At 41.3% G+C, this 26,298-nt stretch overlaps 1 protein-coding gene across 3 annotated transcripts in view; it reads left to right on the plus strand.

Annotated features, from left to right (window-relative positions):
* The window catches only part of CFAP58 (cilia and flagella associated protein 58), a 131,116-nt gene that overhangs the window by 60,272 nt on the left and 44,546 nt on the right, over positions 1-26,298 (plus strand). For all 3 annotated transcript variants that reach the window (XM_029932535.1, XM_029932536.1, XM_029932534.1), the window contains 4 exons: positions 5,877-6,017; positions 7,221-7,444; positions 10,117-10,228; positions 12,466-12,570. In XM_029932535.1, the coding sequence (XP_029788395.1) occupies positions 5,877-6,017; positions 7,221-7,444; positions 10,117-10,228; positions 12,466-12,570 (582 nt within the window). The remainder of the gene's footprint in view (positions 1-5,876; positions 6,018-7,220; positions 7,445-10,116; positions 10,229-12,465; positions 12,571-26,298) is intronic.

Genomic DNA, 26,298 nt, shown 5'->3' on the forward strand with positions numbered 1-26,298 from the left:
TGCCCCTAGACCACTTTTTTATGCCATACATAAAAATAAATTCAAAATGGATGAAAGACTTAAATGTAAGATAGGAAACCATCAGAATCCTAGAGGAGAAAACAGAAACCTCTTTGACCTTGACTGCAGCAACTTCTTACTAGACATGTCTCTGGAGACAAGCAAAGGAAATATAAACTAGTTAGACCTAATCAAGATAAAAATCTTCTGCACTGCAAAGGAAACAATCAACAAAACTGAAAGGCAACTGATGGAATGGGAGAAGAAATTTATAAATGATGTCAGATAAAAGGTTAATATCCAAAACCTATAAAGAGCTTACCAAACTCAATACTCCAGAAAAACAAATAATCCAGTGAAGAAATGGGCAGAGGACATGAATAGACACTTCTCCAAAGAAGACATCCAGGTGGCTAAGAGACACATGAAAAGATACTCAACATCACTTATCATCATCAAACTCTATAAATACCACCTCACATCTGTCAGAAAGGCTAAAATTAACAACCCAGGAAACAACAGATGTTGGTGAGGATGTAAAGAAAGAGGAACACTTTTGCACTGTTGGTGGGAATGCAAACTGGTACAGCCACTCTGGAAAACAGTATTGAGGTTCCTCAAAAAGTTAAAAATAGAATTACCCATGACCCAACAATTGCACTACTAGGTATTTATCCAAAGGATACAAAAATGCTGATTCATAGGGGCACATGCACCTCAATGTTTATAGCAGCACTATCAACAATAGCCAAAGTATGGAAAGAGCCCAGATGTCCATCAACTGATGAATGGATAAGAAGATGTGAGATATATAGACAATGGGAATTACTTGGTGATCAAAAAGAATGAAATCTTACCATGTACAACAACATGGATGAAAGTAGAGTGTATTATGCTAAGTGAAATAAGTCAGTCAGTGAAGGACAAATATCATAGGATTTCACTCATATGTGGAATTTAAGAAACAAAACAAATGAATATAAGGGAGGGAAAAATAAAATAAGAAAAAATAGGGAAGCAAACCATGAGGGACTCCTAACTATAGAGTAAAAACTGAGGGTTGATGGAGAGGAGGGGAGGTGGGGGGTGGGATGGTCTGAATCAGGGTGATGGGCCTTAGAAAGAGCACTTGTTGGAATGAGCACTGGGTGTTATAGATAAATGATGAATCACTGAATTCTATTTCTGAAACCAATACTATACCTATATGTTAGCTAACTTGAATCTAAATAAAAATTAATTAATTAAAAAATAATAACCAATATACATTTAAATTCATTTCTATATAAAGAAATATAAATATATATATTTTATAATAGTTTATTGTCACCTTGGTTTCCATATAACACCCAGTGCTTCTCCCCACAAGTGCCCCCCTCCATGACCATCTCCCCCATTCTCCCTCCCCCTCCCCCTTCAACCCTCGGTTCGTTTTCAGTATTCAATAGTCTCTCATGATTTGTGTCCCTCTCTCTCCCCAGCTAATTGGAAAATATCCTGCATCTTTGCCCCTATTCTCCTTGTGAGAAAGAATAGCTTATTTCTCCCTGGAGTCAGTGGTGGGATAGGTTTATTAATCACTGAATGAATCAGAAGAATTTTTTTTCTAAACAGTGCTTCACCCATTGGCCTCATGAACCCATGTTAGCAAGACTTCAGTGTAGCTCTATTTGGTACATCATCTCTTTCTTTTTACAGGATGTCATTGAATCTCATCTCTTACTAGTGTTCCCAACTAGTATTCTTTCAAAAGATTATTACCCCATAATGGGCTCCAAGTAGGAACTAACTGCCTTCTACAAAATTCTGCTTTAGGTAAAGCAATGTCCTATGCAAAAGATCAATTATTCCTATTCCTAATTCCCTGGAGTTTGACTTGGTTAATATTTGTTTCAGTTATGTTCTCCATCGTCATACATGTACAGCTCCAAAGAAGCATCATAGTAAAATGAAGGGCAGTAGGGCTCTGGTTTTGGATCCTGTACCAGCAAAGGTGGCAGCTGGCGAACATGAAAGATGATTAAAGGGCTTCTACCCTAAGAGAGTCTGCTCTAAATGGGGAATCCTAGGTCTCGATAGCTTTGGGCTGTTGATTATAGGAAGGTGATTGCTTTGGACTTCCTGTGAAACCAGGATGACTTTTTTCCCTGGCATTTCCCATTGAGGCAAGGATGAGGAACAGAAAAAGGATGGCTGCTTAATTTATTATTTGAGGTTATCCAAGGGTGACTTGCAGTGGCGCTTCGACTGGATAATTTTGGCCTATCATTAGGCCTGTTTGACATTCTTTAGAAAAATATGACAGCTCAAATGTGGAGTTTCAGCCTCTTGACTTTTTAGCCTCATATTTGAATCATGTTTCACGTAGGTCTTTGGATTTCATGCATCTGAAGTTTGCAAACCAAAACCCTGGAGGGAAGGGCAGATTTTTCTAGTACCTTTACTCCAAGAGACATTTAGCCTATTACTGTTGGGCTCTACAAAGCTTTGTGGGCACCTAATCCCTCCTGGAAGGGCAAGCCGCAGCCTTGTGGTAGACTGCCAGGTGCCTTTTGACAGGACAACCCAGTTTGCTACTTCTCCAAGGGGACAAAGGGTTGTCCATAATACATCACCCTCATCCCCAGTCATTCCCCTCAAAAGAAATGTCTTGGTTCTTTCATATTTATTTTCCTTTCTCAGTTGCTACCAGGCCTTACTGACTCCTCAGGATTCTAAACATTGTCAGCACATTATGGTCATGACAGAATGTCAATAGTCCTCTGAGACACTGCTTCATGTGTGTTCATCTGCTCATTCTGTCCCAGTCTTGTTTCATCAGTGCTGACGGAGCCATCTCATTTGGAGTGTCCTAACAACCCCTGATTCTGCCTTGTCACCTTCAAATCATCCCACATCAATCTGACAGCACTTTGATGCCTGGTGAATAATTCAGCAGCAGATTCTCCATGTGCAGAGCCCAGGATCACATTAGCAACTGGCTTCAGGGCACCTAGCCTTATACTTAGTGGCCTTTCCAGGATGACCTGGATGGGAGCTTCCAGAGAGAGAAAGGGAAAGTATAATTATTTTCATGGCCATAAAACTTTAGGTGGTCCTATTTGTCTTAGATGTAAACAGATGGTTTCTGTGAAACCCAGGGAATGTCAGGATCATGTACAAATGGGTGAAACACCTCTGAGTATGGTTCTTGAGATATGATTTATACCTGTAGCCAAATTGGAGGATATATATTCTATAAACACCTATCACAGAACTGTATAATTGTGGAGGCAGTGACTAAAGAGTGTGACCTGTGATTACGTGACAATTACAACTTCACACCACTGGCAACACTTTAAGGGATGGGGATACCTCAGGTCCCACCTGGAACACTTCTTGATGGGCTTTTGGGAGCACAGCAGTTGTTCCCTTCTTTCCTGGTGAGACAGCTCAGATTTATAGCTGCTAAATGCATTAGACTCAAGGTGTTTTGTTGATGTTAACATTTGCTGCCATAGTCTAATGCCACGTCTTGTTTACAGCCCATGAATTTATGACATAAGGAGACCACTCAGAATTTTGATATATTATGGGGAAAAAAACCCCACACAGCAATGCCAAACGCACGAATGGTTTTGCATTTCAGACATACTTTTATACACTGTTGATTGCATTTTAATATAACGGGTTTCATTTTGTTCTGCTGATGGATTCTGATCAGCTCTGGCACTTAGGAACAGGGAAGTGAACGTTGCACATCTGGGAAAATAAAAGTTTTATTAAAGAAAACATGAGCCAAACAGGTATTTTATGGCTGCCTTCACTGTCACCTTAAATGATTAAAGAAAGAGAGAGAGGCTGGTTCTTTGCTCTCTTTCTCAACAGGATTGCCAAAGTATAAGTATTAGACCAGATCTTTTCTCAATAAGTATTTCTTTTTGTTTATCTCTGTACCAAAATCATATTCACAACTGAACAAACAAAATGTTGTAAAAGAAACCTTTGGTTTTACAGTAGCCGGATGCCTTTAGTTTGTGACATTACACGTCTTCTACTGTTTGGATAAGCTTGAGGAATTAATGACTCTTGGTCTCCGTGAGTCCAGCCTAACTAGGGTTGGGTCACAGGTACTTGCAAATATAGGGATTTCTATCATCCCAGTGAACTTTCTGGATGGGTGGAGGTTCGAGGGGGAGGGTCACAATACTTCACTGAAGGAAAAATTTATTACTTGTTCACTGTCATTTGCCAGCCAGCAAGCCATTGAAAAGGTGGAGCCTTCCTATCATCTTGTCATCCCCCTTGTGTTTCCAAGCATGGGTAAAATCAGAGCTCTATTCTCATTTGTTTCTTTTTGTGCTGAGCCCATCTGTGATAAAAACCTGTCCCTCCCATGTGGGAGTGGAACCTTTCTAAGACATACTTTTGTTTCCTTTAATATAAATCCCTCTGTGGCTCCCCATTGTAGACTCTGTATAGTGTGTGGCACAGAAAATCTTTCTCATTCTGGTTCAGTTTCACCTCCTGCTCTTCCCTACCCAACACTCTAATCCAGCCACACTGGATGTTGGCTGGGTAATGAACACACCAGGTACTTTAGAGTTTGCATGCTTGGCTGTTTAATGCCTTCCCCCAACACATGTCTCAGCATTTAGGAACTATCTATCAGTTGCCAAGGCTTTGACTGGTTCTTCCCTTTAACCTGTAGGCAGGCAGGAATTAGAAACTCATTCCTGACTACTTCCATGTCCTTTTTCACTCAGTAGATAGCATTTCCACATTGTGATGTGGTTATATTTGTCATTTCTAACAGAGGATGAATCTTTCAGGTTTTACTTTTTTATTTCACTTGCAACAATTGAGTGGTGATAGCAGTGTTGGAATCAGAAGATCTGGCTTGGAACCTAAACTCTGCTGCTTACTAGCTATGTGACCGTGAGCAAGTTAATTCAGTTTTCTGGTCTCTTACAGATCACATTTGTAAAACGGGGAGGAGAGTAGCCATGCAAAATGCCTGAGAAATCATAGGTCACAGACATACCTGTGGAATTGGAGTGAATGTGTCCTGTGATGGGAGGTATTTTCCTTCTGAAGCTGGCTAGTCCGTGGCACCCTGTGTCCCTCACTCTTCTGATTTCCATGTGACCTCAAGAGCCTCAAGGTTTGAGCTCTCCCCCGAAGCCTCTCTGACAACCGTAGTCCTCTGACCTCCTTCCTATAACATCCATTCACTGTGTGCTAATAAAGATACGGAAAAACTGCTGCCTGGACTTGTTAATATTCATGTAATACCTGTGTATCTTATCTTCTCATCTAGATTGGAAGCATCTTAGGGATAGGATCAATGTATCTTTGTATCCATGACATCTCTTCTGTTCCATTGTGACATTTTATAAGATAGACACTTGGTTGTTATCTTCGTTAATTTAATTTTTGCTTACAGTAGGCTTTATTTGTAGTTGATGTGCGGGTGGTGTTAGGACCATCACAGGAGCTGGTGCAGGCAGAGACCCTCCCCCACTGCTCCTTACCCCTACAGCCTCCTCTGCGCTATTCTCTGTGAATCCTCACCTTGTTTCGCTGCTGAGAGAAGGGCTGCTGAATACCAATGAAGCCTCCGCTCCACATGTATAGGAAAATGATGGAAATCCCTCAAGGGCACAACTCATAGAATAAACATGATCACTGTAATGTGCACTTCTGTTTCTTTACAGGCCTATGTGCGCGTGCGTGTGCATGAAGCTTGTTTTGCTTGTGAGAGTGATCAGGCCATATTAGGCAAAACATCAGAACAAAGTATAAGAAGAACAACTACACATCTGATCCTGGGCCCTGCAGTCCAGGCTTGGACTGCCACAGAGTGAACTTTGTCTGTATCTTTCACTCTTTGTCAGGCCGAGCTGCAGAAGCTCAGACAACAAGCTCTGGAGACCAAATACTTCATTGAAAAGCAGGAAGCAGAAGAGAATAAGCTCCTGAAAATCATCGCTGAGGCAGATGGGGAGAGGCTGAGACAGAAGAAGGAATTAAACCAGGTAGGAACATCTCCTCACCAGACCTCATCAGCAGACACAACTGTGTGATTCAACTTTTCATGAATCCTCATTCTTTTCTATGCTCTTACATTCAATTTATTGGAATAACAGCAGCAGCAGAAGCCCGTCTTCTGTTGATTAATGATGAAATATTCATTCATTATTCAAGTCATATTTATGAGCATTTACTGTCCTCCAGGCACTGGGAATACACTGACCAATAAGAAAATAAGGTCCTTATTCTCAGGGAGCTTACATTCTAGTACAGGATAAATGTTCACATATAATTGCAATTAATAATTGCATAATTCCAGAGTTAGAAACTCAAATGCATAATTAGGGGATTAGAAATTTACATACTGTCAGGGGCACCTGGGTGGCTTAGCCAATTAAGCATCTGACTCTTGATTTTTGACTTGGTCATGATCTCACAGTTTGTGAGATAGAGCCCTGTATTGGGCTCTGCACTGACAACTCAGAGAAGTCTGCTTGGGATTCTCTCTCTCTCTCACTCTCTCTCTCTCAAGATAAATAAACATTAAACAAAAGGAAACTTAAATAAGAGATTCATTTTCAGAGATTTTACAGATTTATAAAAAGAGAAGTTGATCAGTGTAAGACAGTAAGTAAGTAAGAAGTGGTGGAAACTGGTAAGAGCTAGCCCATCCCAAAGTCATTCAAATGTTAACATTTATAGGGGTGCCTGGGTGGCTCAGTCAGTTAAGCACCTGACTCTTGATTCTGGCTCAGGTGTGGATCTCATGGTTTGTGAGTTTGAGCCCCGAGTTGGGCTCCGCACTGACAATGCAGAGCCTACTTGAGATTCTCTCTATCCCTTCTCTCTCTGCCTCTTCCCCATTCATGTGCTCTCTATCTTTCTCTCAAAATAAATAAACTTAAAATTTTAATATTTATAAAGTAATGAGTTGGGAAAGAAACAAACCCATGGGCCGAGTTATTGGATGATGATGATGATGACGACGACTGGATGGTTTGTTGTAATCTTTCTCTTTCCAAAGGGACTGCACATGCGTGGGAGGAGCTCAGAGTTGACTGTCTAGCAGGATCTTTCCAGTGCCCTGCCCTCTGGGTAGCTAGCACACAAGGGCATCTGAGAGATCTTCAACTGAATGAAGGAGGCTGCCGTAATGAAAAGTGAGGCTTTTTGTTCCCTGATGGCCATGCCTTTCCCAATTTTTCTAGGTCATCAGCGAGAGAGATATTCTCGGGTCTCAGCTTGTCCGGCGCAATGATGAATTGGCTTTGCTGTATGAGAAGATCAAGATCCAACAGTCTGTGCTGAATAAAGGCGAGAGCCAGTACAACCAGAAGGTGGAGGACATGAGAATTCTCAAACTTGAGATTAAGAAACTTCGCCGGGAAAAGGGCATTCTTGCCAGGAGTGTGGCAAATGTTGATGAACTCAGGTAATAGAAGATCTTTCAGAGCTGAGGGCACAGTAGTCTGAGGAGAGCTCCTGAAATGACCTTATGTTCATGCTTGTTGGTCATGGAAGGTCTTTCTCAGTTGTATAAAATAATTTTTTGTCTGATGAAATTATTAGCAAATAACGAGAACTTTTCCATAATTCAGAATCTATGATGTGCCCATGCTATGTCACAAAAGAACGGACTTGTTTCCTTTCAAGGGAATATAAGGGAGGGGAAAAAGATTCTTTAGAAATGTATTCTGGATTTTGAAAAAGAAACGTGAAGACAGACCACAGACAAACTAGTTACAATGCAGAAAATAATTTCCCCTGGTGAGCTCTTTAGACTTTGTTTAAGAAGGCAGTGTGCAAGCGATGGAGCAGCGATATTTAAAGTTAATCCTGGGAACATTAGCACATCTTTTTCTTGGAATTATATACAGAATGAAAAGAAGAGAAAATTTTAATTTTATCACTATTTGAAAAACTCTGTTTCCTTAGTAGACAGCCAAATTTTATGTCTCAGTCTTGATTTATCTTCTGCAGCTTTTACTTTAGCTTAGTGTGCCTTCTTCTTGCTTTAAATCTTAAGTTATACAAGATCTACCTCCCCTTTGGGAAAACATCACCGTGTTTTATATAGGCAATTGCAGGAAACCAAATAAGAGGCCTGGTGTTGTTTCAGTAGCTCTCCTTATTCCCCCCAGACTTGCAGACGAACAGTATCCTTGACCACCTTGGGACAAGGACACGGTTTGCATCTGCTTCTTAAATGAATTGAGTTAGAAGATAGTTTTGATATTCCAATGCAGTGAATATATTCCGGAACAGCAAGGGAAGTTGCCGCTATCGAGGATGGATCAATACTTTTTATTTTTTTTTTTAGAGTCGCTCATATTTCAGGTGATAAAAGTAGTACAAATTCGTTGTAGAAAATCTGGGAAATGCAGAAAAAAGTATAAAGAAGGAATTAGAAAATCACTCATAAGTTTACTACCCAGAGATACCAACCCTTGACATTTCGAAGACAGATGGATTCATTCTAAGTAGATATTGAATGATCTCAAAGATCATCGCTAAACTTGCCAGCCATGAATTATTTTTATTATATACACAAAGGACCAAATTCTACCCATTCCTTGTCAGTATTGTTGGTGTGTTAGTAATAGATTTTATTTTTCTTTTCAATGGGAGGACGATTTACTAAAGATATTGGAGGCAAGCCAGCATGAATTCCAATCTCAACCTTGCCACCCTCAAGCTGTGTGACCTTGGGCAAATAATTGAACTTCTCTGAGCTTTAGACCTGTAGTTAAAATTAAACATGAAAACAAACACCGTGTGCCTAGCACAGGGTCTCCTACAAAATAAGCTCTCAGTAACAGTAGCTAATACTCCTGCCCTCCTCTCTGATGACACTCTAGATAATCGAAGTGTTAAAAATATGCTTTTAATTCTAAGCAGCTTGTTCTGAGCTCCCTGTTGAGTGAACATCGTGCAGTTAATTCTAATGGTTTGTCTTGCTAATGAGGGGAAGTTGTATTATTGGTTTAAATGAAGCAATTAAGTAAAAGAGATGGCTTGGTATTAGTAATCTGCACACCCACAGCAGACGAGGACAGATAATAATATCCTTATTGTCCGTATCAATGTGAGTGTTTGCCTCTTCTCCGCCCCCTCAACAAAGCGTCTTGTTCAGTAGGGTGGCAGTCAGCTCACAGGGAACTGTGAGTGGTTCTAGCACAGTACCTATTAACTGGAGATTTCCTGCTGATTGGAGAAGTAGATTTGAGCCAGAGCTAGTTCTTCAGGACCTTTGCAGCCATCCGTGTAGCTGTGGAACATGAAATAAGATATCACTCCTAACTTGGTGTTTCTCAATCCTGGCTGTACATTAGAATTACCAGGAGAACTTTAAAACCTATGAAACCCGGGGCACCTGGGTGGCTCAGTCGGTCAAGCATCCGACTTCAGCTCAGTCGTGGGTTCGAGTCTCGCATCAGGCTCTGTGCTGACAACTCAGAGCCTGGAGCCTGCTTTGGATTCTGTGTCTCCCTCTCTCTGCCCCTCCCCAACTTGCACTCTGTCTCTGTCTCTCAAAAATAAGTAAACGTTAGAAAAAATTGTTTTAAAACCCCAATGAAACCCAAGTAACATGCTAGATGAATCAAGGCGGACTTCCTGTGGGACTGGGTCCCGGCAAAGGTGGACTGTAAGGCTCCCCAGGTGATTCCAGTGCGCAGGCTGGGTACACTGCACTGCCCTGATTGGTGTCAGGTTATCACCGGAGCCTCAGCATCTTGCAGTCAGGTGCTGTATTATGAGGTAGAATATAAAAGATATATTGTTCTTTATATGGAGATATTTAGAAGCATTGAAAGGTATATTAAAACTCTCCTAATCTACTTCCTCCCTGTTCTTTCCATATACTTCTAAATTCCTCGGGTATTCAGAATCATGATTCTGAAGCTCTGGGAGAAAGCTGAAGTCTGGTCTCTGTAAGGACTGGTAACATCTGTGTCTGGCCCAGATTGGAGGCTGGTCTTGATTCACAGAAGTCTCCCTAATTCCAATTTTTTATGTAAGATGTAGTGTGTAGATAGCCACATAAAGACACGATTTTCAATTGGGTGGAGAATTTCTTTGCAGAAGAAGCTTCGTCTTTTCCAGGCAGGAGTTTTTTCACATGCAAAGAGAATTCTTGAAGGAGAGGACACGATGCCGAGCCCTGGAGGAGGAACTGGAGAACCCCATGAATGTGCACAGATGGAGGAAGCTCGAGGTAACACCTGGCAGACCTTCCTCTCGTCCCCAAATCTCTTCTTCTGCCCCCCACTGTGTTCTACCTAAAGCACTCTAAGAAGCTTGTTTTTATTTAATGCTATGCAAATTGTTACCTAACATGTAAGCCTGGATTAAATATCAATTGGGTTATTCCAAATTGATAAGTCTTGGACAAGGGGGCCTGTGTGGCTCAGTCAGTTGAACATCCAACTCTTGATTTCAGCTCAGGTCATGATACTGGGGTCGTGGAATCAAGTGTCGTGTCTGGCTCCGCACTGAGCATGGAGCCTGCTTAAGATTTTCGCTCGCTCTCTCTCTCTCTCTCTCTCTCTGTCCCTCTCTCCCACCCTCTCTCTAAAAAAAAAAATAGTCATGGACAAAATCCTTTCTGTTTAAAGAAAACCCAGGGAAATATGTGAACTGGCCCCACCAATTGACATTTTTCTTGTTAAAGTAGCTTTTGGTCAACCAGTTATCCTGAGGCTGCCCGTCGTGGATTGGTAATTGCCTTTAGCCACATTGGCCACCAGTGTCGGGGCTGTCTTTCAGTTGGTCTTTGCATTCTTTAATTTTCTGCAGGAAATAAGGCCCAACCCCTTTTCTTTGAAGGACTAGCACTGTGTTAGCCAAACCCTTTCTGTTAGGATTTGGAGACATGGCCAGAGTCTCACTAGTAGGTGATGGATAACAAACCTCATATTTTATTTTTTGACTTCCTAATGGATATTCCAGCCAGCCCTGCAGATAACAGTTAAAGACGAGCTCTGCTTTATTCAAGGGAAAGACGGCCATTTCTTATGGTTGTACCCCGCCACGTGGGTGCCAAGAGGGGCGTGGGCTACACGACCAGTTAGGGTTTGGGAAGGATACAAGTACACAGCATAAGAAAGAACAACCGGCCAAGTCAGTTTTTGGTTTTCGCTTCTAGTTTTTCCCTTTAATGAAGAAAGCATAAAATATAATGCATCATAAATTGTTGGGTAAACACAGGGCCTGAGTTTTAACAACATCCGCTCCTGCCAGATGAATGTGTGCCAGGTCTCGTCCCAGTTTGCGGCTATCACTTGGCACTGCTTAGTGCTTCTTAAGCAACGTCAAAGTCAGCGGAATGTTTTCTCTCCACCTCTTCTCGACCCTCACTTATTCCTCTTTAAATGCCAAGAGCAGTGTCTGTCATTTACTAAACTAACAATAATATGGATGTGTCTGGGGAAGTAGAGCTAAAGACTTAAAATTCATTTACTGTCACATTAGTTTATTCCATGTGTTTTCAAGCAGATCTTTAAAATTTCCAATTCCGTGTCAATTTCTATTTAAAAAATTAGAAAATATCAGGGAGGCAGATGAAAATATTTAGCTGCTAGATTAATTCAAAATGTCAGTACAGTTGAAAGCAGAACTTTGGCTCAAAGCTGAGAGGACAGATTATCAATTTATAACTGTAGAGTTTGTTTGAATTGTACCCAGATAGCCAGCTACTGAAGGTGCATCAGAGCTTTACGGATTGATAACCCCATTTGAATGCTAAATGCCATGGTCGTGCTTTGCTGCCAATGATTAGCAGAAGTCTACATCCTAGAAACCTTCCCCATCTTAGGCTATAATGAATCTTCTTGTTGGCAGTTACCAAAGGAGAATCCTGAGTTTGAATACATTAGGGAACCCTGTCTCATTCATTCGGAAACAGAGGGCCTAGGAGCAAAAGCCTTAGAGCATAGTAATGAAGAATCACAGGCTTTAGAGCCAGTCATGTTTGTGCTTGAATCCAGCTCTGACCCTCACCAGTATGGGTAAATGACTTAATCCTCTGAGCCTCAGTTTCCTCCTCTGTAAAAGAGGAAGACTAATGCTGTCTCTTAGGACTGTCATGTGCCTAAAATCTGCTATTGTATGAAAAGCACTTAGCATGGTGTCTGGTTGCTGGCAAAGATCAGGTATCATGCACAGTAGCTATCATGATTGTTATTATTCATATTATCCTACTGGTGGAATAAGCATATTTGCTTTTCAGTTATTGGCTAACTAGGGCCAATAGATAAGATATTAGCCAAACTTCAGTCTTTCTTGATGGCCTTACAATCTGTTATGCTTTTTTACTTTTTGGTTCTAATTCTCTCTGAATTAGGTCTGCAGGTTTGCAATACATTTTGATAAAACAATACTGATTTTACATAGGGACCTCAGTGCTTTGAACTAATGATAGCTCCGCGGCTTGATTTTGTTCCCTTTGAACAGGCCACTGACCCCAGCACCTTTGAGCTGATACAGAAAATTCACACCCTGCAGAAGCGTCTCATCAGCAAGACCGAAGAGGTGGTTGAAAAAGAGCTGCTCCTGCAGGTAATACTTCCATTTTCTGTACCCCCTGAGCGAGCAGATTTTCTGAGTGTCGCCATCTCCGGGACTGCTTTTAGAATTAGTTATTTGGCAGCATTGCATGGCCCATTTTTAACTGTAGATGGCAACAGTGATTCACACACAGAGAACAAACAACATGATTAATTGGTCTTTCATGCTGCCATCACTGATATTTCAAGAATTCTGGAAAATTAAGTTGGGTAATATGAGCTTTTATCCCCCACTTCTCTACAGTTTTATTTGTCAGATTCTTTTAAATACTTTTCTTTATATCTTCATATAATGGGGAATGCGATGATTTTGATTTTGAAAATAAGCTTTCACATAGAGCGCAGATGATCTGTCCTCTTGAAGATTTGTGACATGTACTGGAAGGGAAGACTTCATTTTGTGAGTTGCACGCATTTAGTTATCCTGGAACAATCAGGAATGGTGACATCCTATCAGGGCTGTGTCTTGGCAGGACTAGGCTGTCACCACCATTGTCGCCACCATGCCAGATACTGTGCAGGTGGCTTTCCCTACTGCTCTCGGTTCCTTTTCACCGTTCGGGGGCATGGGGGTGACTATTATCACCCTCGATCAGTGGATGAGGAAGCCAGGCTCCCAGAGTTTGGTGTGGGTAAGACTGTTAGCTCCAGTGTTAGGTGGCCTCAGATGGAATCCCGCCTCCGCCAATTTGCAGCTGCATGAGGTTAACCTCTCTGCACCTGGGGTTCGTAATCTGTGTTATGGGACAATAATAGAAGCTGTGGAAAGGGACGTTGTGAAGATGGAAAAGAGCTTAGTATTCTGCTTGGCACATAGTGTCTAATGAATATTAGCGGTTGTTCTTGTTATTTCTAATTCCAAAGCCCATAATCTTAACTGCTGGGTTACCATTAGTAAGAGCAGGAACTTCTGTATATAAGCAAGGGGTGTTTGCCCCTTCTCTTTTATATTTTACCTTAAAAAAGACATTTTCCCTGAAGTTGGGTATATAGTGAGTAGCGTTCCAGAACATAGCTATGCTGAGTGGGCCCATGGGGGATATTTCTCTTCCTTATAGATGAGACTTTGGAGTCAGAAAGATCTGGCCTTGAATCAGCTCCAGTGCCTTATATTACATGACTTTGGAGACTTACGTAAATTATCCAAACCTTAGTTTCTCCACCTGTTAAATGGGGACGATAACACTGTTTCGTTACGGGAGGAAGATACTTCCATTGGAGTATACAACTTCGAAGTCCTGTCGTAAGTAAAACCAACTAGTGCACAGGCGCTGGGGTCTGGTAGGCAGTCCGGGCTCTAAACTGTGACTCCACCAAGGCAGCCACAGTCCCGTGCCAAGGCCACAGGACTGGGAAGTGGCCAAGTAGGGACTCACACTAGACAGTCCCCTTCAGAGCCCACACTTTCTACCACTGCATTTCTTGGCCTCTTTTATCACCACCTTGTTGGCTTTAAGAAGAAGGAGATTTTGTGTTTGCCAAACCTCTGTGTTGTACACTTGTTTCATATTTCACGGACTGCTCTAATTTTATTAATTCTTTCCTTCTATGGGATTTGGATTTATTCTGTTCTTTTTCTACCTTCTGAAGACTGATGCTCAGCTCATTAATGTTAAATCTACTTTTCTACTAGAAGCATTTACAGCTATATTTTAAAGGACTTCTTGGGTTCCCACAGGTTTTGAAATACGGTATTTTCATTTTCATTTAGTTCTAAATATTTTCTGTTTTCAGAATTATCTCGTCTTTGAGAATAAGTCTTAAAAAGTAGACACCATTCCTCCTGTGGTAATGAAAAGTACAACTTTAAATTTCCAAGTATATATACATTTAAGGCATCTTTTAGTTAACTGATTTCTCACATTTTTGCATTGTGGTCTGTATTCTACTAATTCTTTGGAATTTGTTGAAACTTGTTTTTGCGACCAGCTAAGGTGGTCAGGTTTTGTAACTGAAGCCTGTGTTCTTTAAAGGGTGGTGTACTCTAAAAGTTCAAGATTCAGGAGTTTCTATGATGTTCATCAGATCAACCTTCTTAATTGTGTTGTCCAGATCTGTATCTTTCCTAATATTTTTTATCTGCATGATCAGTGAAAGAAAGTTAAGAGATTTGTCTATTTCTCACCTTTTTTTTTTTTTTTTGCTTTAAGTACATTTTACATTATGTTCATAAGTTGAGTAACAGGTTGCAATTGTCATTTCTTCCTGGTGAATTGTCCCTTTAATATTATGCAAGAACCTTCATCAATCCCTAATACTTTTACTTACAGAATTGTCTGATATTAACCTAGCTCTCCCTGGGGTTTTTGTGCATAAGTTCTCTGTACTTTTAAACTTTTGGTGTCGTTATATTTTAGGTGAGTGTTTTGTAATTTAAAAAATTTGAATCTGATATACAGTAAAGCCTTGGGGCATAATTCGTTCCAGAAATATGCTTGTAGCCCAAAGCACTGGTATATCACAGTGAATTTCCCTGTAAGAAGTAATGGAAACTCAGATGATTCGTTCTACAACCCAAAAATACTCATATAAGAATGATTACAATACTGTAATATAATATAAAATAATAATGAAAATACATAACAAAAATAAACAAATTAACCTGCACTTACTTTTGAAAACCTTTATGGCTGGTGTGAGGGAGATGAGAGAGAGGAGGGTTATTGTGCAGGATGTGGTTCGCCGTCACTAATGGAATCACTGTTGGCTCAATGGAATCTTCTTCTGCATGGGGGCCGTTGTATATGCTCACATGGATGTTGACTACAGTACGGTGTTAATAAACTCTTGTCATGTACTGTATTTAACATAACTGGTAATAATGCAGCTTCAGGAAAGGGGCTCTATGTGTAGGCAGACTGAGCTAGAATGAAGCAAAGCTTTCCTAAGCTTACTCTTGTATGGAAAAGCAAAGAACTGTCCATAGGTGCTTTGAAATGACAAAAAATACACTAGTGCTAGTTCCGAGCACCTTCCGGTGTTCTGAAAAATCACTAATTTCTGCCAAACACTGCAGCCTATGACGGAGCATCTGAGTATGGGAGATGATCACCCACAATTCGCAGAGAGAGAAAGAGAGAGGAACCATTGGCTCAGTTGTGATCATGTGACTTTCGGTGTCACGTACTGTGTGTATTGCAAGACATCGCTTGTTTATCACGTTAATATTAAAAAAATTTTAATTTGCAGAATACTTGCAGAACAAGTTACTCAAAATCCAAAGTTTTACTGTATTTGTCTTTTGATTGGTATGTTTAATCCATTTTTATTTATTGATAATTTTAGGTTTATTTCTACCTACTTATTTTCTATTATTTACCCTGATTTTTTTTTAAGTTTGAAAAAGGTCTGTTCCTGGGTTTTCTATTCGGTTGAGTTTTCTTTATCCCCTCTTTTTGCCCTCCACCAGTTACTTCTCTCTCCTCATTGCTCCCTATTCTTCCAAAACAAGGACCTGGAGTGCTTAGTGCTAAATACCCACTCCAGTTCTGCCAGCATTAGCCAGCATCATGATTTTATAGAGTCAATGAATACTTATTCAGATTTCTCAGGGTGTTTACCAGGTTTTTTTTAATTTAAAAAATATTTTTTTTTGGGGGGGAGAGGGGTGTGGTGAGGAAGGGCAAAGAGAGAGGGAGCAAGGAGAATCACAAGCAGCGCAGAGTCCGATGTGGTGCTCAGTCTCACAAAGTGTGAAATCATGACCTGAACCAAAATCAAGAATTGGATGCTTAACTGACTGAGCCACCCACCCATTTAAAAAAAAAATTTTTTTTAAGTAAACGCTTTGCCCAACGTGAGGGGTTAGACTCAGGACCCCAAGATTAAGAGTCACATGCCCCACTAACTGAGCCAGTCAGACATCTTTTGTTTCTATTTCTTCATATCCTCAGTCCCTTACTTTAAGGTTCCATCTCCTTTTGGAGGTATATCCTTTCATAGTTATTTCAGTGATAAATTTTTTAGAGGCTAACACTCTCCTTTGCTCATCTGGAAATGTTTTTATTTTGGCCATACTCATAACTGATTAAGTAAAAATTCTATTTTCTGTTTGTACTTTGAAGCTGGCCAGCCTTTGTATTCGTTTCTAGTGATGCCATTGAAAAGTCTGCTATTAGTCTCATTATTCTTGCTCCTCTTCAGACATCCTGCCTTTGCTTCTGTTTGGTTGCTAGTGCTTCCCATCGTCTTTGGTGTCCTGGAGTTCCTCACAATGCATTTGGTATGAGTTTAGTTTTGATGATGATGCTTAGGACTCACTGTGTTTCCTGAATCTGAGTCTGTCTTTGAATAGTGTCTCCTTTGTCTTCTTTATTCACTCCTTCTGGAACTCTTACCAGATATAGGTTGGGTTTTCTCATTTTTTCCTTCTCTGATGGTCTCTTGGTATTTTTCTTCTCTTTATCTCTTATGTTACTTTTTCTCAGCTTTATCTTCTTATTCACTAAGTTTCTTTTAAGGTGTGCTTCTCTGCTAATAGCCAATTGAATAAGACTTATTTTCAATAAGCCTATTTTTATTTTCTCAAGTTATTTTTCCCATATGACTGGTCTTTGTTGATAGTTTGTCTTGATTTTTCTTATATTTTTCTTCCTTCCGTTATGTCTACAAGTAATTTCAACATTTATTTTATAGCCTTTATCTGATTGTTCTATTATTTGAAGGCCTTGGAGGTCTTTCCTATTGTGTATTATGACTGCTGACTCTCATTCATGGTGGATCTTTTTCTTTTTGTGTTGTAATTTTGGATTGTGGACTCATTTTCAGAAAGGCTTTATTTATAGGACACAGAAATTGTTCAGGTTAAAGGTATGCCCTTTCATTTATTTCTGTCAGGTGCCCTAGGAGTTACGAGTTGCTTAAGATTTTTTTTTATGTTAAATTCTCACCTTGGGACTTCCTGGATTACTTAGTTCATGTGTATTAGAACCAAAACTCTTGTGTTGAAAGAGCCATGGATATAAGTTTTCCAGACAGCCAATTTTTTTTCCCCACTCAAAGTCTAGGAGAGATTGTTAGGTTTCGTTGTGGTCTTATTGTCCCAGTGGGTGGATTTCTAGCTATTGTCTCTTTTCACTGAGGGTATAACTCTGTTAAGTCCTTAACTTTATGTGGAGGAGTCTCAGTACCAATTACCCACTTCACACAGGCCTAGAACATCATCTATTATCCTTTTATGGCCATTAAAACCCAAGCCCATTGTTCAGTAAGTCCAGCCACTTTTCCCACTCAACCCCTTATATTCAGTGCATCCTGAATTTGATACATGAGGATCAAATTACTTGTAAACTCCATTTGGTGATCAAAAGAATGTGTCGTTTTACTCAGCAGGTCTAATGCTTTGTGGACTTTGGCTTTCAGATATTTAGTCTGCCATATTGCCGAAAATAGAAGTTTCTTGTTTCCTCTAATTCCTAGTTTTCTTAGCCATAAAATGGGGATGATAATAGTACTTACCCACCGAACTAAATGTGTTAAGTACATAAAAAGATATGCGAGTGTGCTTAGTTATCCTTAACAATGTTCTCGTTAACATTATTATTATTATTATTATTATTATCAATCACAAAATAGTTTTTCGCAGTTCTCCAAAGTTTAACAGCCAGTCTCACTGCTTTTTATTCAGTTCCTCATTTAACCTTTCTTTTGGATGGTTGGGTTGTCCTGTGCCTGCTGCAAGATTCCTTCTGGGGCCTGCGTATCTCCAGACAACACACTTTATTATTTGGGGAAGCCCCAAGTGCTCCACTGGATTTGACAGTTACTCAGTTTCATCTGTTTTATTAAATTATTCGAGAAATTCTCTGTACTTAGAACATTTTACAATTAGGAAGATTTTTGGTTGAAATCTTCTGAGTATCAGAACATTTGTTAAATGAGTATTTAATCTATCACTTGGTGATGAAGAGACCCCATCATTTGCCAGCAGCAGATAAGATAGAAGCCTACTTAACCCCCAATGGACTGTGAGTTCTTTGAGGAGAGGCACTTAATAATTTACCTCTCTAACCCCAATGCCTGATATGATAGCAGGACACACAGGAAATAATAATAATGATGAACAGGCTTGCTGCCTGGGCAACTCTTACTCAACCATTAAGCCTCAACTTAAATGCTCTTTCTTCGGGGTGGGGGCCCTCTTCCTAGGTTATATCTCCTGGTACGTGTTCCTGTATTTTGACTTCTCTTTCATGCCCTCTTAACATTTGTAATTAACAAAATAATTATAATTGCGTGTTTAATGACTCCTGCTAGACGGTAAGAGTCACACAGGCAGTGCCTATGTCTGTCTTGACGATCATTTCATTCCTAGTTCCTCACCCACAGATAGATATTTGTTTAGGGACCAATTAAATTTTGTAAGAATGGTGGTCCTTCAGTAACTGGTATGTCTCGTAGCCATTTAAGTTCTGTCTTTGAGCTCTAACAGGTTGTGGGAATTATTCTTCCTGTTGCCTTCGCAATTTTGTTACTAACATAACTTTTAGGGGCATGGTATTTACTCTGGGTTTATGGATCTATAAACTTGATGCAAACTGTCAGTGTCCTTTCTGTGTGCCAAGGCACACTGATTCATGGAATGCGCTTGAAGTTCTCTCCTTGCTCAGGGTTAAGGTGAAAATGGTTCTTGAGCTTGACTTGACAGCTTCAGTGATAAGATGAAGAAGTCTGTATTCTTGCCAAAATTGGAATCTTAGGTGTGGATTTGAGGAATTTCTTTTATTTTGCCCACCAATCTATTCTTCCTTTCAAGGAAGCAAGGATCATGCAAACATACCTGAGACGTGCCTCCTGGTGGCCTCTTCTTTCTGTTTTTAATGCATGTATTCCTCATTTATTCTGGACCCCTCATCTTAATGACTTCTTAAAAAACAAAAAAGGATCCTTAGGCTGAGGCAGGCATCTGTGTCATGAGTAACTGCTACCCATCACTCAAGTATCACCATCATCATCACCACCACCACCATCATCATCATCAAGATGAGATTCCAAATGCTGGCATACAGTATGAGAGCATTACAGTAGGAAGCTCTAACCTCTTGCCAGAGGCTCTTAAACACACAAGAAACATACACAGCTGTTGGAACTTGTTTTTTCCAAGTGTTTAAATATTGAGTAGTGAGCTCAAATATACCCACCCTTAAGGTCAGTAACAAGAAAGAGCATAGTAAAACTGTGTGTCATGATCAGAAATGGCAACATGGAATGGACAGGGGCCTCAGAATCACAGGCAAAAGGAAATGGTGGGGACTGCAGTACATAAGGGCCTGCCGGTGCCATCTCTAGGGAGGGCTCACCCTACCCTAGTTAGTTGCACTCTCATGTCATCAGATCTTTAATTTTTCAAGAATAACTTGAAATGTGGATTTTTATGCTCCCTTTACTGAGTTTTAAATATTGGAAACTTTATTGTATGGAAACTAATTTGACAATAAACTACTTAGAAAATAGATAAATTGTTAGATAAAAAAAATATTGGAAACTTTAGAACATTGTATGAACTTCCCAGAAACACATCCACCAACCACCCTTGACCCACAGGAGGCTGGTTTGCAACCTCTACCTTCAAGGCCCGGGGGAGAAAGAGATTTAAAGGGAAAGGAGCAGCACAGTCAACTTTACTTGTTTCAATATCTTTGATCTAGTCCTTTGTCATGATTCCCTGATGGAAGCACGGAGCATAAGAATCAAAAGGGAAAGAGGAGATGAGGAGGGAGGGGGAGGGACTCCAAGTGGTTTGCAGTGATGGACAATCAGAGGTTAATGAGGCTGGGTTCCTTCCAAGGAGGCAAGCAAAAATGTGGAGAAATCTGGGATGTGTTTTGTGGGGCAGCTATGAGTGGGATTAATGGAAGATGGACCTCTATAAGATGTATTTTCCCCTGCTGCTAATGCCTCGGTCTTAATTTCTTTTTACAAGCTTCTCTAAAACAGAAAAGGAATTCTGTGAATTGTTAAAAAGACCAAGGTTGCTTCCTGACCCTCTGATGCACAGGCAGCAGATGTATTGCTGGCATCCATTCAACTAACAGTTTTAGTACTTAGTGCTGTCTACGTGCCAGGGCACGTGGGGTTTCAGGGTTCCACTTGATCTTGGTCTTGGAAGACCTTGTGGCTTTGCAATCACAGTGCAGTGGGACAAAGGCTGTGATTCTATACAGGATGCCATGGGACTCTGGGAAAAAAAACTTTGGTGTCGTCAGGGGTCTCAGTGTGGATCCCCCAAATCAGAGACAGACAGGGCTTAGGTTCCAGTAGTTTGGGGGAGTGGTTTCAGGAAGTTGGAGTGAGGCAACCGGAGAGTGAGACTGAGAAGGAAGAAAAGCCAGTAAAGGGAGGGAGACTCTGGTTGCCCTGTGAACATCTCAGTTCCAGTGCCACTGGAATTTCTTTAAGGGTCCACACTGAAACCACTGCAGAAGTGTCCTGTCAAAGGAGGGGAGGCTGGGACATTGATCATTGACTCCCATTCCCCACTGGTTGAAAGTTGTCCCCAGAGGCACTGGGTTGCTCCTAAAGAATATTGAGATACTTCAGTTGTATCCATGCCCACATCTGAGGAAGCCCTGGCCGGAGGCAGAAACGCTGACTCCATGTGCACTTGAGGCTGAAGCTGCCAGAGTGTTCCAGGAAATGATGGCCGCGTCAAGTGCCCCAGAAATGAGAGGATGAGACTTAGGGCTGTTGAAAGAGATGAGGTTTATCAACAGGTCATGATGACCAGCAACCAGAAAACCCTCATCCTCTCAGGCTCTTGCTCACTTAGCTTCTCACTGGAGGGATAAATTGCCTTTAGAAAAGGCAGTGGACATTTTCCTAACCAAGTTTCCACTTGGCCAACCTCCTGGTATCTAGTTGATATCCAGTAACCAGATGCCATGGTTAGACTGTGGTTCATTTAAAAGATGGCACCCCGAATTTGCTCTAATCACAATCATCCTTTATTGCATGATGCCTGTGCACTGGGCTCTGTGCTTTGCCCACACAAAGACCTCAGGGGTTATGGTGAGCACACAATGAATGGTAACTGGCTGGGAGTGCGAAATGATACGTGATTCACCTGAAGAGATGGTACAATTTGGGGGAAAGGAAACGAATTTAACCCCCACAACATTAGCACTGAACTGTCATACCCAGTGCATTCATTTTATAGATGAGAACACTGAAGCATTTCTCATAATATGTAGAGCAGTGACATATCATTGGAAGAGTTCATGACTTCAAGGGTTTGTGATGTATGGGAGCACACTACCTACCAGACTGACAGACTAAATGATTCCAGTGAGAAAAGGACTCTGGTGACGTTTAGGTTTGTGCTAGTCAGGAAATTGCTATATGCATTCTTGATCATTTCTTGTGCATAGATGTCCAGGTAACGGGCATGTCCCTTAGATGAATACATAATGAACTGAACTGGAAATCACTGCTTTTTGTTGTCATCTGGGTCCTGCCCTTTTGGGGTGATCTTTCTCAATTTAATTTTATAACTGACTAGATAGAGGTCTAGTTTACTTAACTATAAAATGGCTTGAGTGAGAGGAGGGTTTGAATGGATCAGCACAAGTCACTAGCTGTCAGGAGAACAAACCTCTTATGGCACAGTTTTAGATAAATCTTCAGTTTTCCCAATCTCTTGATTATCTTACACTTTTTCAGACATTTACCATGTATTAGGCATTCCTCTAAATGTTTTATGTGTGAATTATTTCATTTCTTCATCCTCACAACCCTATGAGATGAGAGCCACCACTATTCCCCTTTATAGGCAGGAAACATGAGGCACAGAAAAGTTGAGAGACTTGCCCCCAGGGCCACACATCTGCACCTAGTGGAGTCATGAATCTAACTTTGGCAGTCTGGCTCCAAAGGCTCTTGACTATGGAAAGACATTAATTCATCTTGTGTATAGGCCACTTTGGTTATTAATGGACAGAACTCATGTTTTTCACTGCGTCTTGAGCCTGACTATATTAAGCCGGGTCCCAGGACCTGTGCCATTGGCATTACCTGAGAACGTTTTAGAAATGCAAAATCTCAGGACCTTCCCAGGCCCAATGAATCATAATTTGCATTTAAACAAAATCCCCAATGGCACAAAAACGCATAGACCTTTGGAATAGAATAGAGAACCCAGGGGTGCCTGGGTGGCTCAGTCCGTTAAGTGTCTGACTTCGGCTCAGGTCATGATCTCACAGTTCGTGGATTCGAGCCCTGCATCGGGCTCTGTGCTGACAGCTAGCTCAGAGCCTGGAGGCTGTCTTCAGATTCTGTGTCTCCCTCTTTCTCTGACCCTCCCCTGTTCATACTGTCTCTCTCTCTCTCTAAAACAAATAAAAACAGTAAAAAAATATTTTAGAATAGAGAACCCAGAATTGGACCCACAAATGTATGGCCAACTAATCTTTTACAAAGCAGGAAAGAGTATTGAATGGCAAAAAGATTGCCTCTTTAATGGATGGTGTTGGGAGAGCTGGACAGCAACATGCAGAAGAAGGATACTAGACCACTTTCTTACACCACACACAAAACTAAACTCAAAATGGATGAAGGACCTGAATGTGAGACAGGAAACGATCAAAACCCTAGAGGAGAAAGCAGGAAATAACCTCAGCTGCAGCAATTTCTTACTCAACACATCCCCAAAGGCAAGGGAATCAAGAGCAAAAATGAACTATTGGGACCTCATCAAGATATAAAGCTTCTACACGGCAAAGTAAACAATCAGGAAAACTAATAGGCAATGGACAGAACGGGAAAAGATAGTGGCAAATGACATATCAGATAAAGGGCTAGTATCCAAAATCTATAAGGAACTCACCAAACTCCACACCTGAAAAACAAATAATCCAGTGAAGAAATGGGAAGAAGACATGAACAGACACTTCTCCAAAGAGGACATCCAGATGGCCTATAGGCACATGAAATGAAGGTAAACATCACTCATCACTGGGGAAACACAAATCAAAGCCACAGTGAGAGATCATCTCATGCCGGTCAGAGTGGCTAAAATGAACAAATCAGGAGACTGGATGCTGGTGAGGGTGTGGAGAGACGGGCACCCTCCTACACTGTTGGTGGGAACATAAACTGGTGCAGCTGCTCTGGAAAACAGTGTGGAGGTTCCTCAAACAATTAATAATAGAACTCGTCTATGACTCAGGAATAGCACTACTAGGAATTTACCCAAGGGATACAGGAGTGCTGATGCATAGGGGCACACGTACCCCAATGTTCACAGCAGCACTTTCAACAATAGCCAAATTGTGGAAAGAGCCTACATGTCCACCAGCAGATGAATGGATCAAGAAGATGTGGTTTATCTATACAATGGAGTACTGCAGGGCAATGAGAAAGAATGAAATCTGGCCATTTCTAGCAACATGGATGGAACTTGAGGGTGTCATGCTAAGTGAAATAAGTCAGGCAGAGAAGGACAGATACCATATGTTTTCACTCATATGTGGAACAGGAGAAACTTAACAGAGGACCATGGGGGAGGGGAAGGGGGAAAATAGTTAAGGAGAGGGAGGGAGGCAAACCATAAGAGACTCTTAAATACTGAGAACAAACTGAGGGGTGATGGGTGTGGGGACTGGGAAAATGGGTGATGGGCATGGAGGAGGGCACTTGTTGGGATGAGCACTGGGTATTATATGGAAACCAACATGACAATAAACTATAATAAAAAATAAAATAGCATATTAATGGCACAAATCCAGAGAAAATAATAGTTAAAAAAAATACATAAGATCCCCAGGGTTGCAGGATATGGGTTCAGATGACAGAGTCCCGGGGCCTTAAAACATGATTGTTCTTTCTTTGCTCCAAAGCAATAGCGATGATTTGGGAAGGAGCCTCATGCCTCCTCATTCTTTATGAGGCACACCATCTTGCTAGTTGCCTAACCTTCCAACACTGCAGATCTTCTCTGAAACCTGAAAGGCCTGTCTGATACTTAGAGCTCACCATCTTATCAGCATCCTTCGGTTATTGGGAAGATGAAGGGAAAGAACTGCATAAAGCCCTTAGAGGAACACCAGTGGCCATGAGAATTGGCCACTGCTCAAAAAATATCATTATTTCTGGTTTAGAGCATGAGAAACTACCTCACACTCTGGTCCTCAGCTCCTGCACTCCAGAAACTGAGATCTAGGAAGAAATGGACAGATGAGTGCATCCAGGGTTTGAGGCATATTTTAGGGCCCCATAAACTCTCAAAGGCTAGTGTTATTATGAAAAGTCTAGAATGTTTCTTTGTTGATAGAGACATGAGAAACCTTGGTCCTGTTTGATGGTAGCCTGGATGGATTTGGCAGAAGCTGACAAGAGTTTTGAAGAGTGGAGGGAAATGGCAGCCACAGCTCACATTTATAGCATACGGAGTACATGCTCAGACACCCTGTGCTAAAGCATTTTGCTTTCACTCTATCCACGGGAAACCCAGATGAGGCTGGTGCGGTTACTGTTTCTGTTTCACAGAGAAGGGAACTGAGGCTTTGAAACATAACTTGCCCAAGAGTTTGCAGCTAAGATACGCCAGAACTGCAGTTATGCACCAGGGTTTGGTAAATGATGACCCAACATGGCCCACACCAAGAATGGGCTTTATGTATTCAAGTGGTTAGAAAAAAATATAGAAGAATAATCACATCTCATGACATAAAGAGGAGATAAACTGTGCCTCAAATTTCTGTTCCGAATCAAGTTTTGTTGGCACACAGACACACTCATCTCTTTATGTATTGCCTATGGCTCCTTTCAGCAGAGCCAGGTAGTTGTGACAGAGACCCACAAAGTCCATGGAAGTAACTATTTGGCCTTTTACAGAAGGGACTCACAGACCCCACTTACAGACCTTAGTCACTGGAAGCCAGACTGGAACCATTCACCACAGTTCTATGGTGCCTCCCAGTAAAGCCACTGAACATTTCATTTCTACGACTACTTCCAACTTCCTGAATTCCAAAGGGATTGTTCAACTATTAACTAACCGTTTTAAGATGTGGAAGGCAGAATTCCAATATTGCATCCGGTCACTTAGTGGTGTAGCCTGTGCCAAACATTCTGGCCTGCTCCGTTCACAGACATCCGCCCCAAAGCTGAGCTGGAATTGTCAGAGATGCTCCCTCACCAGAGAGATCGAGAGACAAAAAGTCACAGCGAAAGCTGCTGGCTAAGAGCCCATCTGCAGGTTTTGCTTCTATTCCAAAATCAAGGGGAAGAAGGAGTTGAGAGGGGGAAATACCTTCAGCAGACTTGCTGTCCTCCCCAAAGAGTATTGAAAGCGTTGGGAATAGTTGAAGGGGGCTTCTTCCCAGCGTGTTTCTTGTGGCAGCTTCTCTGCTGCCATCTCGTCCTGTGACTTCCTACGGGATGTCTGCTTTCCTGCACCTGCTCCTCGCGTGTCAGGGAGGATGGAAGCAGCGATTGGAGAGGGGTTGTTCAGAAAGCAGAGTGCTGATGCTGGCCATAAACAAGATGTGCATACATCCATGTAGACTGCCTGTGGAGGGGTGCAGGGCTACATGTCTGTCTGCATCTGGCTTGTGCAGTGTGAACACTGCAAGAGGGTGGATTCCGGGGTAGCTGGTTCACGATCTTACAGCACGCCAGCAACCACTAATGTCTGATGGGCACGTTGTCAAAGTGCTTTTCATGCATTGTCGCCTCTTACTGGTTCCCAAACACTGACCTGGGGGCTGGGGGGATGTATATGTTC

The sequence above is a fragment of the Suricata suricatta genome, chromosome 2, assembly GCF_006229205.1.
Source record: "Suricata suricatta isolate VVHF042 chromosome 2, meerkat_22Aug2017_6uvM2_HiC, whole genome shotgun sequence".
In the NCBI taxonomy this organism is placed as follows: Eukaryota; Metazoa; Chordata; class Mammalia; order Carnivora; family Herpestidae; genus Suricata; species Suricata suricatta.